General features: G+C 37.1%; 1 protein-coding gene across 3 annotated transcripts in view; it reads left to right on the top strand.

The window, feature by feature from the left end:
- The first annotated feature begins 1211 nt into the window (after positions 1–1211).
- The window catches only part of LOC137653511 (RNA-binding protein cabeza-like), a 20093-nt gene continuing 3250 nt past the window's right edge, over positions 1212–18054 (top strand). For 2 of the 3 annotated variants that reach the window (XM_068386962.1, XM_068386961.1), the window contains exons 1-4: positions 1212–1381; positions 8933–9148; positions 9369–9800; positions 13165–13334. In XM_068386962.1, coding sequence (XP_068243063.1) covers positions 1369–1381; positions 8933–9148; positions 9369–9800; positions 13165–13334 — 831 coding nt within the window. In that variant the 5' untranslated portion in view covers positions 1212–1368. The remainder of the gene's footprint in view (positions 1382–8932; positions 9149–9368; positions 9801–13164; positions 13335–18054) is intronic. The other variant, XM_068386963.1, reaches the window with a different exon arrangement.

Genomic DNA, 18054 nt, shown 5'->3' with positions numbered 1-18054 from the left:
AGTCTCCTGGCTAGTGCATTGGTATGGCATTTGCCTATCATTCGCACGGTATCAGATCGATCCCCTCCTGGGACCGTGAATATAAACTTTTTAATGGGGGAGGTGACGCTACTGCTGTGGTTGGACCACCACAGTGGGGCGTTATCCATTATGCTTGCTCGGCTGACGTTCTGGTGAGTATCTATTCTGATGCAACTGAAACCAGACACATTTATAATTAAAATGGCGTTACTAAGCAGTAAGGATGGATGAGGGGGCAAAAAGTAGAGATGTTTTAAGGTAAATTGTAAGTCAAGAGTTGCTGCAAACGCACCAAATGCTCATTGTGTATTATATGTTCTAATGAAATATTAACAAAATTGTTGAAATATACATACGTCTATTTCTTTATGGGCATTCATTCATTTAATCAAAATTTATTACGTTGTCAATTTGCCATAGATTGAATATTTAAAGTACTATCGATTTTTTAATAAATTAAAACAATCATGCTATCTCCACTAGTCTTAATCTTCCTTTTTCGTATTATATCAGTTAATCTATATTTTCCTTATTATTATTTTCTTAAATTATAAATACATTTGTGGCTCGGTGAAATGCAAACAAATAAAGCCGATGACATATTTTTGTAAATTCTTTACTGGTGATTCCCATTGTCTTTTTACACCGTCTTGCACAAACATGCATAATATGAGACAGCTATGAAAGATATGATGATAAAGACAGATAGACAGAAACATGCAGGGGACGATCGATGACAGTGTAATGATTTCCTTAAATTTTTATTCACGATCCACCTCGGTCTGATTTAGTTACTGTAAGTTGTAGAGGGAATGCTTTCCTAGGACTCAATGATACTAAAAAATCAATAGTCGTGTTATTGTATTCATAAGGCATTAATGTGACTGATATTGTTAATAAACTTATGCTGAATTATAAAAAAATATGAAATGCTTAATAAATATAACGATATAAAGAATAGATTGAGGTTTAACTATAGAAATAGACGAAACATTGTGCGTATTTTCAATAGTGTGATGAACGATAACTATCATTGTTAGATTAAATTAAAGTTAAGATATTGCTCATATATGTATTTAAAATAAAACAATATTGATGTATATTTTAAATTCTAAATAATAATATAATTATTTGACATGAACGAAGAAGCATCCTGGTTTTGAAATGTACTATTAAAACCATAACTGGCAACCTTGTCTGGGCGGAAGAGGTTAGTCGTGGCGTCTCTTGAAGAAGTAACCTCTGCGTCAGATATAGTTTAGTTGGTTTTGTTTTAAGAAATTGATAAATACATCGCGAGGAGAGCAACGCCGATTTAATTTATATACAGCTCAGCAGGGAGCTACGATGGGAGATACACGTAAGTTATATTGTCTGTGATTTTATCGGTAAAATGTCCGGGTTTGATAAAGTCGCCGCATTGCTAGATTTCTCCGGTAGCCATTTTGTTACGACTTTGTCCTAACCGTATTTGTCACATGCTTCAATTCAAATTATAATTGTAATTTTTGCATATTTTATGCACCCAAACGTTTCCTGTATCGTATATTGACATTCCAACGTTATTTATTCGAAGATTAATTCTTAATTTGAATTTATTACGAAGTATTGTGAAAGTTCACTCTACCTCGTGTCTACGGTAGCCAACGCTATCATGATCTACGGTGTAAGAAAATATATGAATTTTAAAATACTTTGAATACTGCATCTACTGTTAAGGCTACCAATTAACCACGATTTAGTTTGTAACCTACCGTATAGGTAGCTTATGTTTTGTTACTCAAGGTTTTCGAATAGCTGGTGTCATATAACCAGAAAAATGTAGATTTTTTTTTATATATTTTTAATGTCGGGTAGATTGTTATACAGTACACTTTCGGAATTATATTTAAATGGACAAAATAAGCTTGGTGAGGCTGGCTTAAAAAACACGCCAGGTACTTTTATTATACTTATAATCCAAAGTAGCCCTGTCTAACCTCTGGAATGTATATATATTAGAGTTGTGTATTGTTATGCATGAACCTAGTCTACATATTTAAGTCATACGTATAGACCATTTCACCGAATTGGAATGTTAAATGTTCATGTGCGACGAATCGTGTAAGTATAATTGGGGTTATATACTTTAGTGGTGTATGATGATTATTATTACGGGTGAATGATGTATTGGTTTATTTCCGACGAAACTGGAATTTGGTATAAGAAATGGGTAAAATGGCAATTTCTGATATGTATTATCCGTTCCAAATTCTTTTTCCCAACTTGGTGTGTTCAATGAATTGAACCTATAAAGCTTCGGTGGTTTTGTATATCAGCGGCCAGTTCCTCTTGCGTGGATTAAAAATGGAAAATAACTAACCTAAACTTTCCCCCCTAACCTAGCTTACAAGCCGTGTCCTTAACTAGTTATCTTACGGGTCTAATGCCGCCCTGTGACCCCCTTTCACTGCCATATTCCAAGTCTGCCATAATCATACATACAGATGTCCTCTATCATACATATAACCCTATATTTGCAGCAAATAGTCAGATATGAGAGATTAAAGCCTCTGCTTAACTATAGTATTTGGTTTCCACTGGGAAATTGGTATTTTAGGTGGGAGAATACAAAAGAAAAATAGGTAATAGTTTACAACATCACGCTCTCCATTTACTCCAAAATAATGCAATCCTGCAGTTTTCATCTTCTTGCGCAGTAATTAGGTGGTTATTTAAATTCTGGGAAAGCAACAATTAGCAAGATATGTTGAGGAAGGGGGAAGGGGTTATTAAAAGATAGATATGTTGAGGAAGGGGGAAGGGGTTATTAAAAGAAAATAGCTCGGTTTCCTCACCAAACGACTTGGAACTGACATGTGAACAAGTCAAAGAAACAGGATTCCTGATGCCAGCGTACATAAACAGAAGTTTGTGATGCCAGCGTACTTTTGATATACTGTACATTCAAAACATACTTATAAGATATTGAGTGATTACTCAAAAGTGTCACTATTTCCAGCGCACTTTTGATATACTGTACATTCAAAACATACTTATAAAAAATTGAGTGATCACTCAGATGTCACTATTTGCAAATTGCATATTTTATGGACACTTTTGAGTAATTATTCCATTTTTAACTAAGCATATTTTGAATATACAGTATATCAAATGTACACTGGCATCAGAGACTTTTATTTATGTACGCTGGCATCACGAATTCTGTTTGGTTGACTGTGTTGACATGTCAGTTCAGAGTTGTTTGGTGAGCAAACCGAGTTATTTTCTTTTAATAACCCCTTCCCTCTTCCTCAACATATCTTGCTATTTATTGCTTTCCCAGAATTTAATTAACCACCTAATTACTGTGCAAGAAGATGAGAACTGTAGGATTGCATTATTTTGGAGTAAATGGAGAGCGTGGTGTTGTAAACTATTACCGAAAAATAAAATTAAAATTAGAGAAGATGTAAAATAAAAGTTTTGGGGTTATATGTATGATGGCGGCCACCTGTATGAAGGATAACAGCGAACTTAGACTATGGCGTTATAAGGGGGCGTTCGCAGGGCCGTTAACCCCCTCACTAGGTAAGTAGGTAAGAATACAACTTGCAGGAACAGGGGGGAGGTTAGGTTAGTTGATGTCCATTTTTAATCCACATCGGAGGAACTGGATTTGAGTAATAGTGATGTAACATGGTTAAAACACTAAAGCATTTTTTTCGCCAGATTTTCAGATGCATATAAAACATGAATTTCCATGCATTTTCTATGTGGAGTCTAGTGGTTTGGGTAAATATATTTTGTGTTGTATGCATTTCTGACCATGATTATTGGGCAAACCACCCTATCATGAGTTTTTGGACCCCCTTATATAGACAAATTGGGGGGAGGGGACCCCAGTGGGAAATGGATTATTTGCGTGGGTGAATGTCATAAACTACTGATTTTCAGCAATAATAATGGTCAGAAATGCATAACAATGAGCATAAGATAACCAGTTGGATAAATATATGGTTCATGTAAATGCCTGAAAACAGGCTAAAATGTGATTTATTTAACATGAGATTTGCTAAAGGGTACAGAATCCAACAAACCCACCTAACCTATCCTAGTAGTTCCCAGGTCACAACCCCTAGGGGGTGCAAGTCCGCTGGACCTCACTTCCCACATCATAACCCTTAGCCGGGGCAAACCCCCCCTCTACCCTACTTCCCAGATCACAACCGAAATCAGGTGCCGATATAAATTAAATTACACCACATTTCTATAAATTTCAAAATAGATTGATGTACATCCCTGTTGGAGATGTCTTTGCTATTGGTGTTAAGTTAAACTGAAGGGAAGGTGGGGGAAAAAATGTCTTGTAGAACATCCGGGAACTTAAGAAGTACTTTTAAGCTGTCAATTGGTTTAAAACAACCCACGCCAAACCAATCGGAACCAACCATGTGCAATACGTCCCCTTTAGTTTCTCAGATGTAAACAATGGATTAAACATGCTTCACATTTTGATCGTCTGATACACAATTTATGGCCCAACCGCTATTAATCATAGAGAAAAATACCAAAGTAGCCAGCACTTGCCTATTTCTTGTAGCGAATTCCAGTTTCGCTAGTAATTAAAGTATCACATATTTACCTTTGATTGTAACAGTATACATTGTATTTAGAATGTTGATTGAGAACGATTTATTGATTTTTGTTCTGTAACTTGCCGCTCACAAACATTATCTTATTGCTCCTATGTTTTTGGCAAGTGGAACATCTTTTACTTACTACTTACCTTAACCCCATGGGTTAGTATATCGGTGTAATGATACGGTCATGGCACTTACCTCTGGACACTTAACACCTTTTGGTAGCACTGAATGTTCACTCAGAAAGCTATTGACTACATCTTGCATTTGGGCTTCCATGAAAACTTCCAATAACACTAAATTTAAGATGCAACAGCTACTACACGTTCAAACAATGGAATCCGTGTCGGTCATCTGACGCCCTTTTTATAGAAGGCTGGATGAAATCTAAAATTGCAGTTACTTGGAAGATCTTGAAACAAAAAGATCAATCATTTCAGCATTTTTACTGTATCTAATTCATAACCAAAAACTTGGGATGGATTAGGCATTTTTAACCACACTGCATTGACCCAAAGACATAATACTATTGGGAGAAAAACTAACATGTCTATGGCAACACCCTAGGGATAGCATCGAGGAACAATATTTATTGGTAAATAATTCTGTAACCTTTAATTTGCGGAAGATGCGTTACTTTTTTCCGTGAATCGTCTGAAAATTACACAAGTAAAAGGTTAATAGATATCAGAACTGGGCCAAACTTAATACAAAGAAATGGCTGAGAGCTGGCCAAATTACCAATTCGGTATTTTTCTTGATAACAAATGGGGCTGATTAAATACATACTTCCGTCTGCAAAGAACAGCACAACCTAACAGTGGTCCTCTTACCTACTGCTTGGGAGTTAACTGCCATATTCTTAGTTTTCCATGTGTTTGCTCCGCAACCCGCTTCACTATAAAGTAACACAAAATCATATTTCGTAAATTCTTTTCTCCTCATCTTTTATCCTCCTCCTCTTTTCTTCTCTTTTCTTCTTCTCTTCTCCTCTCTTCTTCTTCTCTTCTTCTTCTTCTCTTCTCCTCTCTTCTTCTTCTCATCTCCTCTCTTCTTCTTCTCATCTCCTCTCTTCTTCTCATCTCCTCTCTTCTTCTTCTCTTCTCCTCTCTTCTTCTCATCTCCTCTCTTCTTCTCATCTCCTCTCTTCTTCTTCTCTTCTCCTCTCTTCTCATCTCCTCTCTTCTTCTTCTCATCTCCTCTCTTCTTCTTCTTCTCATCTCCTCTCTTCTTCTTCTTCTCATCTCCTCTCTTCTTCTTCTTCTCATCTCCTCTCTTCTTCTTCTTCTCATCTCCTCTCTTCTTCTTCTTCTCATCTCCTCTCTTCTTCTTCTTCTCATCTCCTCTCTTCTTCTTCTTCTCATCTCCTCTCTTCTTCTTCTTCTCATCTCCTCTCTTCTTCTTCTTCTCATCTCCTCTCTTCTTCTTCTTCTCATCTCCTCTCTTCTTCTTCTTCTCATCTCCTCTCTTCTTCTTCTTCTCATCTCCTCTCTTCTTCTTCTTCTCATCTCCTCTCTTCTTCTTCTTCTCATCTCCTCTCTTCTTCTTCTTCTCATCTCCTCTCTTCTTCTTCTTCTCATCTCCTCTCTTCTTCTTCTTCTCATCTCCTCTCTTCTTCTTCTCATCTCCTCTCTTCTTCTTCTTCTCATCTCCTCTCTTCTTCTTCTTCTCATCTCCTCTTCTTCTTCTCTCCTCTCTTCTTCTTCTTCTCTCCTCTCTTCTTCTTCTTCTCTCCTCTCTTCTTCTTCTTCTCTCCTCTCCTCTCTCTTCTTCTTCTTCTTCTTCTTCTCCTCTCCTCTCTTCTTCTCATCTTCTCTCCTTTTTTCTTTTCTTCTTCTTCTCTCCTCTCTCTTCTTCTCTCCTCTCTCTTCTTCTCTCCTCTCTCTTCTTCTCTCCTCCTCCTCTTCTTCTTTTCTTCTCTCCTCCTCCTCTTCTTTTCTTCTCTCCTCCTCTCCTCTCCTCTTTTCTTCTCTCCTCCTTTTCTCTTTTCTTCTTCTCCTCCTCCTCTTCTTCTTTTCTTCTTCTCCTCCTCCTCTTCCTCTTTTCTTCTTCTCCTCCTCCTCTTCCTCTTTTCTTCTTCTCCTCCTCCTCTTCCTCTTTTCTTCTTCTCCTCCTCCTCTTCCTCTTTTCTTCTTCTCTTCCTCCTCTTCCTCTTTTCTTCTTCTCTTCCTCCTCTTCCTCTTTTCTTCTTCTCTTCCTCCTCTTCCTCTTTTCTTCTTCTCTTCCTCCTCTTCCTCTTTTCTTCTTCTCTTCCTCCTCTTCCTCTTTTCTTCTTCTCTTCCTCCTCTTCCTCTTTTCTTCTTCTCTTCCTCCTCTTCCTCTTTTCTTCTTCTCCTCCTCCTCTTCCTCTTTTCTTCTTCTCCTCCTCCTCTTCCTCTTTTCTTCTTCTCCTCCTCCTCTTCCTCTTTTCTTCTTCTCCTCCTCCTCTTCCTCTTTTCTTCTTCTCCTCCTCCTCTTCCTCTTTTCTTCTTCTTCTCCTCCTCCTCTTCCTCTTTTCTTCTCCTCCTCTTCCTCTTCTTCTCCTCCTCCTCTTCCTCTTTTCTTCTTCTCCTCCTCTTCCTCTTTTCTTCTTCTCCTCCTCCTCTTCCTCTTCCTCTTTTCTTCTTCTCCTCCTCCTCTTCCTCTTTTCTTCTTCTCCTCCTCCTCTTCCTCTTTTCTTCTTCTCCTCCCCCTCTTCCTCTTTTCTTCTTCTCCTCCTCCTCTTCCTCTTTTCTTCTTCTCCTCCTCCTCTTCCTCTTTTCTTCTTCTCCTCCTCCTCCTCCTCTTTTCTTCTTCTCCTCCTCCTCCTCCTCTTCTTTTCTTCTTCTCCTCCTCTTCCACTTTTCTTCTCCTCCTCCTCCTCCTCAATCTTTTCTTCTTCTCCTCCTCCTCAATCTTTTCTTCTTCTCCTCCTCCTATTTTCTTCTCCTTTCTTCCTCCTCTTCTCCTTTCTTCCTCCTCTTCTCCTTTCTTCCTCCTCTTCTCCTTTCTTCCTCCTCTTTTCTTCTCCTTTCTTCCTCCTCCTCCTCTTTTCTTCTCCTTTCTTCCTCCTCCTCCTCTTTTCTTCTCCTTTCCTCTTTTCTTCTCCTTTCCTCTTTTCTTTTCTCCTTTCCTCTTTTCTTCTCCTTTCCTCTTTTCTTTTCTCCTCTCCTCTTTTCTTCTCCTTTCCTCTTTTCTTCTCTCCTCTCCTCTTTTCTTCTCTCCTCTCCTCTTCTTTTCTTCTCTCCTCTCCTCTTCTTTTCTGCTCTCCTCTCCTCTCCTTTTCTTCTCTCCTCTCCTCTTCTTTTCTTCTCTCCTCTCCTCTTCTTTTCTTCTCTCCTCTCCTCTCCTTTTCTTCTCTCCTCTCCTCTTCTTCTCTCCTCTCCTCTTCTTCTCTCCTCTCCTCTTCTTCTCTCCTCTCCTCTTCTTCTCTCCTCTCCTCTTCTTCTCTCCTCTCCTCTTCTTCTCTCCTCTCCTCTTCTTCTCTCCTCTCCTCTCCCCTCTCCTCTCCTCTCCTCTCCTCTCCTCTGTTCTTCTCTTCTCTCCTCTCCTCTGTTCTTCTCTCTTCTCCTCCTCCTCCTTCTCCTCCTCCTCCTCCTCCTTCTCCTCCTCCTTCTCCTCTTCCTCCCCTTCTTTCTCCTCCTCTTCTCTTTCTCCTCCTCTTTTCCTCCTCCTCCTCCTCATTTTCTTTTCCTCCTCCTCCTCCTCATTTTCTTTTCCTCCTCAAGATATATAGCCTGCCATTTTGTTACATATAATAAGTAATGCTTGGAGAAATATGAAGATTGCATTGGTTAGTTGAATAGATTTACTATGGAATCCATAGGTGTACAGTAGTGTACATCGATTTTGCCAAAAATGAAATAGAGCCCTGATTGAGCAAAGAGGGGCAATGATTTTTTTAGTCATAAAACTGAATTTGTGACATTTTTTAATTTAGTAGTGTATTGGAAAATTGATTTCTTACCATTAGGTTGCAATTGGTGGTGAGCATATCTATGATTCCATTTTGCGTTATAACTGTTTAATGTAACTTTTTCCATTTAGCATCAGGCTTCATTCTGATTCAGTCTCTTTAATATTTAGCTTAATTATTTCCGTGAAAAATAAGGTCGATGTAGAGTGTTAGGATAAAAATTTGATTGTTCAAAAAGACTAACACAAATTGGGTAAATACTATTATTAATTGAGGTAATTTCATAGTGAGCTTTTTATTCAGAGGTTAGCCAGAAAGGTTAGAGAAGGTGCAAGTAGTTGTTTATAATATTTTAGTAATATAATTTTAATATTTTTGAATTTAGAGTTGGTGTAAATAATCTCAAAATTTACAGAGTACAGTTATAGTGGAGGTTATGGAAGTGGCGGTGGAGGAGCTGCCGGAAGTTATGGCGGGTACGGTACTGCAACAACTGCTGCCCCTCCACCTGCGTCGTCATACGCACCACAGCAGTATGGTGGATATTCTGCTCCTCCACCTCAAGGATACTCTCAGAATAATGCCCCATATGCTGCACCTCCCTCCTATGGTGCCCCCCCTCCTCAACAAGGTGAGTATTTTGCACTGTTCTACCCAAGAGAAAAAAGGGTGGTGCACATTTCCTTTCTATTTGTTTTTGCAGAAATAAGCTCTGGGACAAATCAGAGAATACTGAATACTATATGAACAAAGTGGTGTAAAATTCAGAGGTTGTGAAGTTAAGCTGAATGTGGGCATGTGAGAATTGTATGAAGTGAAAAGAATGATTGAGGCTAAGCTACTACTACCAGGTGGTCAAGGAAGCTCCTACGGTGCTTATGGACAGCAGCAGCAGCAGTCACAACCTCAGGGTCAGCCACCAGCAGCAAGTGGAGGATATGGCAGTTATGGTGGAGCCTCTCAAGGATATGATCAAAACAGTAGCTACAATTCTGGAAGTTATGGTGGCCAGCCACCTTCAAGCAACTATGGTGGTCAACCACCAGCAAACTCATATGGTGGTCAACAGTCTAATACATATGGTAACCAGCCTAATGCTAACTACTCTGCACCTCAACCCCATGGAAACTATGGTGGGCCCCCTCCCCAGGGAAACTATGGGGGTCCTCCTCCAGGGGGAAATTATGGGGGACAAGGCCCCAGTTATGGTGGACAGGGACCAAATTATGGTGGACCTCCCCCTTCTAATGGAAGTTATGGGGGCCAAGGTGGTGGTTATAACAGTAAGTTATTTTCACGAATAATAACGATGCTTTTCTTTCAGGGTTTTTTTTTTTCCCCACTTAGTTTGGCACTGACAAGACTGATTTGTGACTGACATTTCTTTGGACTTGTTGCTACAATTTCATTGGTCATCATTTTGCTCACCTTGACATTTTTATCATCATTATTGCTGTAAATTTTTTCATGGAACATTTGCAATAGTGTCCTTAACGTCAATAAATTTTTTAGTACTTTACAGTTATTGATGCAGTTAGCACATCACATGTTGCTTGTGATATAGTTTGGCTTAAAAAATTATTGATTTTTTATAGGAGGCTTGTGATAACTGATATTTTCATTTATGGTGTAAAGTTCCTGATCATCTGTGCTGCTGTAATGTTGGTTTTGAATTGGACTTGTCCAGATGGTAGAAAAGGGTTTGGGAACTACAGTAGCAGGTGGCACTAGGTTGAGCCCTGAGGTCATAGGCCAGCATTATTCAGTGTACTAATGCAGACTGCTGAACTTTTCAAGGTGGTCTAGGCATGGCTCCTCCCCCCCAGTCAGCCCCTCCAGGCTATGGTGGCATGCTCGGACCGCCCATGAAGCAGCTTTCGGCTCCCCCCAATAGGTAAGTTGAATTACAGATGGGTCTCACTTATTGGGTGTTGATAGTCATGAATAGTTTCGCTTATAGTTCAGAGTTAAAGGTTTAAATATGGTTGTACAATGAAATGTAAAGGGTAAACATAGCAACAGCAATTTGAAGTTGTGTTTATGTGGTATGCACTCGTATTTGATAAAAAGGAGAAGTGTATCTTGGTTATTAATGGTAATTATGTGATAAAAGATTACACTTGTGTAATGTGGTTTACAGAATTGTTTATTTTCATGCTTGTTTATATACTTATTATATTCTTAGTTTTTCTGACAGGTTATTGGTAGCCCAATTCAGTATACAAAGGGATCTGACGTGAAACGATGGTTTTATAATGTGGTATATTGGTCAGAATGATAACTAATTGAAAAGTTTTAGTTGAAATAAGAAAATGTCTTATGAAATGGTATGCGTATTGTAGTTTTCTATTTTGACTTTTTAAGTTGGGTTCTTTTACTATCTATGCATTCAGTTATCGAGTAAGTTTTGATGATGGTAATGTAATATATTTTTTTTTCCGTTGTTGGGTGGGGTGTATTCAACAACTACAGTTTTGACCTTCTTGAAAGTAGTATACTTAAGGCCAAAGATTTCCTAACTTGGCGTCATGAGGGCAGTGAAGAGTTAAGTAAGCGTTACCTTACCTATGTGGTGGAGTTGGTGGTGATGAGTAAACTGGAAGGCGTGGCTGTGCCCCTGAGGCAAAGTTTAGCAGGAAGAAACCCAAGTAATCGTGTTGTGGACAACAACAACAACCTTCCCTTGATGTCTGCTCGCCTGTAAATCCAAGCTGACTTTTTAATTGACTGTGATCAAGATTTTACTGCCAAGGTGACAAGCAGGTCATATGCCATATGGTTTGATCAAAAGTAAATGGCCCACCTTTAGTTTTCTGCAAATTCTTATCCAGTTGAAGAACTTTTAAGTGTGTGAATGAATTAACCATGTATGCACTGGAATGCTTGTTACTATGGTTTGCTTAGCCACATTCTTTGACTTGACCATCGACCTGACTGTTTGACTGCTTGACTTGGATGACCACGTGCCAACAGAGCTGCTGATGTCATAGTGTCTTCTTACAGGCGGGATCAAGGGAGAGGTTAATTAAAAAGGTAACGGCACCTGATGGTGCTTGTGGTTTTTCATTAGTTTTGCAAAATAAAAAAAAAAAAAAAAATAATAAAATACAGACCAGTTCATGAATGTCTTACTATTTTGCATAGTTTGCTCATAGTAAGCATTGATTGAAACATGTACAGCATTCTCATCTGTTTTGGATACTCAGACGTTTGCATGATTTTTGCTTCTACCTGTTATGTCATTATTGAGCTCAGATGAGATGTTGTTCGTAATTGTTTATCCTCACTTGTTGTCAAGTAAATTAATTTACAAGAATAGTTGTAAAATTATAATGCAATTGAGGATAAACTTTTCCTGTTTTAGGCTTCTTAAAATGTAAAATTAGATACCACAAAGGCACTGTGTTTCCTAGGTCATATTGGTGTGTCTTATGAAGAATGGTCTTTAAAAGTATTTGTGTGGAGAGGGTAATCATAGCTTTTTGGGTAATTTTTTGAATAAGGAAAACTATAGATAAACTGTCATTTTAGTTTTCATCAAATAAGGGGTTTGATGGCAGTTTCTGGTATTCAAATTCATAGTCCTTACCCATGGGGCATGTTGGTATGTGTTATAGCACTGTTGCATTGATTTTAATATGCTTACCAATACATGGTTGAAAAGCATATGATAAAGGTATGGTGCATGGGGTGCAGAGATTTTTCTTATTTTATATGCATATAACTATATTTTATTGTATTGGTACAATTTACAATTTAATACAAAATGATTTTTGAAATGAATTACTGGTTTACTGGTCTTGTATAATTATATAAAAGAGGTATTATGGGTATTATAGTGAGGTATGATCTAAAACCAGGTTTGAGAATTCAGTACTGTACTGGCAAACTCCAGTAGAACCTGGGCCACAAATTGGTTTTGTAATGAGCTTAATTTTAGACAAATATCAACCATTTAAAAGGTTTACTGTTGAATGAGTGGTCCCTTAGGTACATGATGTACAGCTGTATGGCATTTGAAAGGGGACTTCTGGGTATGTTAAAGCAATTGCCAAATAGATAATGCTCAATCACGGTATCAACAATGAGACAATAGTGATCCATCATAGGAAAAATACTAATGTACGTGGTTTACCAATGCCAAAAATGTGGTTAGTTGTGTGTGCATATTATGTAAGGGCTTTTGAATCCCTTATTTTATAGTAGGAGATTCCCTCTAGGTGGACAGTGATTACTGTTTTTGTAGATGTAAATGTAAGAATCAACCCTGATCCAGGTATTTTAGATTTGTGGCATGTTAAATAATTTGATGTTTTCTCCTAATATTGTATTTTGAAGTGTTTAGTGGTCAGTCTTCATGACTAGAAAGGTCTATGTCATACAGTATTAATTGTGATGTTTTTTGAGTTTGAACTTTATTGCATAGTTGTACGCTATTGATACGTTGGGTCAGAGTTGAGGTCTTTAGTCTAAGTTATAATGATAGTTTGGTAAGGATGAAGCATGCTGGTCAGTGTCTCCTCTTATAAAGAACCAAAATGAGAGTGAATGTTTAATAGTTAAATATTGGTAAGTACTGACCAGCTTGATAGTCCAAAAATAAACGAATGTAGTAGACCAACTGCTGATGCTTAGTATTGTGTACAGAGGGTGGCGGAGGTGGCTACGGGGGTAGCCGAGGAGGCGGTGGAGATCGCTCTAGGGGAGATCCCTCAGATCTTGTAACACAAGAGGATACCATCTTTGTCTCCGGGATGGCAGATAATGTTACTGAAGATGACGTCAAAGCTCACTTTGGTTCAATCGGTGTCATCAAGGTAAGAGAAAATTTCAAAATTTTGTTTTTTAGTCTTGCAGTATTACTAGTGATAATGCAATGCAATGCAATTTGTTTCTGTATCAGTGCAGAAATATGTCCTAGAGGAAAATGGGAAAGCAGCAAGAGTATAGTAATCTGTTTTGTTTTAGTAGCCAAGCTAGTGTAAAATGAAGCAAATGTTTGTAAAAGTACTGTATTCATTAGTTGGGCCAGAGAGCAAATTGTTGCTTAGTATCTTGATGAACATTCAACCAACTTCACTTGTAATATCTTTTCTCAATAACAGAAGTTTTAAACTCTCAATCTCACTAGGGTATTTAATGTAGAATTGGACATTCTAAATGCCTCAAGATCCAAACCATTGTAGCCCACTGCCATGTTTCTTTTGTGCAGTTAAAATACAATATTTTTAAATCTTAAAATAATCTGTAGCAGTGTTGCTACCACTGCGAGACCAGAAATAAGTCTGTTGCTGACATTAGGTTTGAAGAACCTTTAGCATTGTAAATATTCACATTATGTTTAAAGTCTGGAAGCTTTAAAACATATATTGTATGAAAGTTATCTGTCGTAAGAAAATTTCCACAAAATCTGAATGCCATTGCAGCACTGATCTTATTTCATTACTTGAGAAAATTAATGTCTTTAGGTTCATCATGACAATAAATTTAACTGGAAAACCTTCCTTGTCTGGTATCTAGCTCAGTAGGATTTTTTTTCAATAACTGAAGGTAGACAAGTTTAAGTTAGACAGTTATGGGGGAAGAAACTTGGCAGAATGGTTGAAATGTTGTGGGGGAGCAATGCATTTAAGAGAACTTACTGGACTGGGTTGTCCTTGTATGAGGGGGAAAGTATGTTTTCATTTTTTGTATGTCCTATGAATTTGCTTTTATTTTGTACAAGCAGTTTAGATCTTTGTTGATATTAATGAAAGGTTAAATTTTCTTGTAACAATTGAAACGTAGGACTTGCAAAGCTTTCTTACCAAACCTTATGAAATATCAAATGAGGTTTTGCTCATAATAAATAGAAGAAACAGTGATAATGATGAATAGAAGGAGAAAGGATTAATGAGGTGGAATCATTTAAATAATTAGGAACATTGATTTCTAAAACAGGATCATTAGGATTGAAGTTGATTGAAAAATTGAGGAAAGGAAGTTAGGTCAAGTAAAATTTGGAAATCAACTCACCTGAAATTACATATATAAATCAGGCGATATAGTATATCAGTTTAGTGAGATCGGTGTTAACCCTGGATAGGTACGGTCCTCGGACACCCCTTTAAGGGTATACTCGGACGTGAACGACCCCGACGCCAAAAAAAATTCTTGAAAAATCAGTTTTTGCAGTAACCTCCTTTTTTCTTTTGCCAAAAAAAACTTCAATGAATGCTTAAAACAACTGTAAAGATAAATACTACTCATCTGCAGAAAAACTATTTATTATAAATATTTTAAAAAATTAAGTAGAAAAAAAAAAAGACCTGACATAAAAATTCATAAAAAAAAAGTTTATACATATATACACAAATCCTTTTAGGAATTGATTCTTGAATGTTTAGGACACATCTTGATGTATTTTGGATGAAATCAGACCCATGGAGGTGAAGATCTGAAATGAGAAAAAAAGGGTAACTTTTTTTGGCCAAAAAAAATTGTCCAAATTTCATGAATTTTTTTGGGTACCCAAATGAAATAGGAAGTGGCTAATTTTTTTAGGGAATAAACATATGTTATCCTAAAATAGAAATATGTAAAAAAATCTTCATTATTTTGTAAATTACATTTATATCAGGGGCCATATCTAAAGGTAATTTTTTGAGTACTTGGAAATTTCGTAAAAACATACATATATTTAATATATAATATGATATTTATGCAGGTAAAAATATACCAAAATATCACAAATTCTATAGGGAACAAGAATATATATAGATAGGGCAGCTTACGCTTCGGATATGTCCACAAAATGGCCGCCAACCACACTGACTCAGACTCCCTAATCTGCCACTTGAAATGTAGGAAGGGTATGTCAATTTCAAGGTGTTATTTACTAATCTAATTATTATTGGATATGCATAAAAATTGTATGGTGGGTTGCTGGATAATTGTCGATTATTTTACGTTTATAAAATTAAAATTCTGACCCAAAAAATTTTTTTTGAAGGGAAATAAAATCGAAAAAAAAAAATGTAAAACAATATTTTAGCTAAAAAAATTTGATGATATTCAATCAAAAAAAAAGTAAACAAAATTTTCCGACAAATAAACATCTAGAGGAATCATTACTCTGTGATAGTTCCTTAGTACGTAGTAATTTTGAAAGAATTGGGAAAAAACGAAAAAATGGCAATCACCGGAAAATCGAACACATACCTATATATACGCCATATCTGGCTAAAAAAAAGATAGGCATGGGTAGCCAGATCATCTAGAAACACTTTCCAACACTATAAAAATATAAGTTTTGCGACACTACTTGCCAATTCCTTACGGTAACATGACTAAGCAAAAAAATGCAAAACAAATAAAAAGGGGCACTCGTGGAAAAATGGCCATTCTAATATACGGCATTTCAGAAAAAAAAAATTTCAGCCACGTGCTAGGCAAACCATCAAGGCATATTTTCCGACAAATAAACATATAAATGAAATATTACTCTGTGATAGTTCCTTAGTACGTAGTAATTTTGAAAGAAATGGGAAAAAACGAAAAAATGGCAATCACAGGAAAATCGAACACATACTTATATATACGCCATATCTGGCTAAAAAAAAAATAGGCATGGGTAGCCAGATCATCTAGAAACACTTTCCAACACTATAAAAATATAAGTTTTGCGACACTACTTGCCAATTCCTTACGGTAACATGACTAAGCAAAAAAATGCAAAACAAATAAAAAGGGGCACTCGCGGAAAAATGCCCAACATTCTAATATACGGCATCTCAGATAAAAAAAAAAGACATGCACGTGTTAGCCCAACCATCAAGGCACACTTTCTAACACATAAACATGAAAAAAAAATCAATAATATACGGCAATTCCTTACTACGTAGTAAATTTTTACAAATATTGAAAAAAAAACAGAAATTGGCAACCGCAGTTAAATACCCAATATACCAATAACTACGTCGTATCTGACAAAAACAAAATCACGCATGGGTAGCCAGATCATCTAGACACACTTTCTAACATTAAAAAAGCAAAAGTTTTACGACACTTTCGCAATATCTTACGGAAAAATGACTTGGCAAAAAAATTAAAAAAAATTAAAAAGGGACACTCGCGGTAAAATGCCCGACATTCTAATATACGACATCTCAGATAAAAAAAAAGACATGCACGTGTTAGCCCAACCATCAAGGCACACTTTCTAACACATAAACATGAAAAAAAAATGAATAATATACGGCAATTCCTTACTACGTAGTAATTTTTACAAATATTGAAAAAAAAACAGAAATTGGTAACCGCAGTTAAATACCCAATATACCAATAACTACGTCGTATCTGACAAAAACAAAGTCATGCATGGGTAGCCAGATCATCTAGACACACTTTCCAACACTAAACAAGCAAAAGTTTTACGACACTATTTGGCAATATCTTACGGAAAAATGACTTGGCAAAAAAATGAAAAAAAATGAAAAAGGGGCACTCGCGGTAAAATGGTCCTCGTGGTGATGAACGACATTTTAACTAAAAAAAAAAACATGCACATGGTAGCCAAACAATCCACCAAGACTTTCCACAACTGATAACCTATACAAGTTGCACCATTCTACGACAATTTCATAATACGTAATAACTTTGATAATTATGCAAACTACCTCAGAAGGGTAAACTCGGACGCGAACGACCCCGATGCGTCTCAGAAATCGGGGAAGGAGTACAGCTACAGCAATGCACATCTGGACACTACTAGAGCGTGTAGGGGAGACACCTCCTGCAGGTCGATCACCCACAAATTCAGTCACAGGGGTGAGTCACGTGAGAAAAACCTGTTTTTTTTTGACGCTCGGGGTCGCAAACGACCCACCGTACCTATCCAGGGTTAATGTATGGAAATTAGTTGTGGTATGACAATGAAACAATATCAAACAGATTTTGTAAAATTGAGAACTAATCCCTTTGAAACAAAACTTTGAGATTACTCGATTGCCATATGTTGATGAGATCATGATGAGGGGTAGATGGAGAGGCCTTGGGCATGCTCTATGTGCTCCCCAAGAGAGATTAGTTCACCAAACGTTCAGCTGGGCTCCAGAAGAGTTGGAAGACCCAGGCCGGCCTACATGTCAGGACTAAGAAGTGCAAAGTAGATGAGAATGGAGCAGTATTGAATTAAAAGCTTAAGAAAGACTGGCGAAATCCAAGCGAGATGCTTTGCGTCAATAGGTGTTGGTGGTGATTATTATATGCGCACATATGATATATATACACATACATATGTACATATATAATACATACGTACATGCTTATATACATATACTGTACTGTATATGCCAGAATAGCGAGAGTTAGTGTATGCAGGGTTACTGATCAGGTGGGTATGCCAAGGAAATGTATAAAGAGGAAGCTATTACACCTGTGATATAATTTGGGTATCAAACCACTATACAATTGAGTAGCATTATATGTTCTTAGATCAAAATTTTCATGAAGACTATCTCTCAAATCCATTATACAATAGTTGAAAGAGGAAAAACA

This window comes from Palaemon carinicauda, chromosome 14 (genome assembly GCF_036898095.1).
Source record: "Palaemon carinicauda isolate YSFRI2023 chromosome 14, ASM3689809v2, whole genome shotgun sequence".
In the NCBI taxonomy this organism is placed as follows: Eukaryota; Metazoa; Arthropoda; class Malacostraca; order Decapoda; family Palaemonidae; genus Palaemon; species Palaemon carinicauda.
The sequence above is the reverse complement of the archived record's forward strand: the minus strand, read 5'-3'. Positions and strand labels throughout refer to the sequence as shown.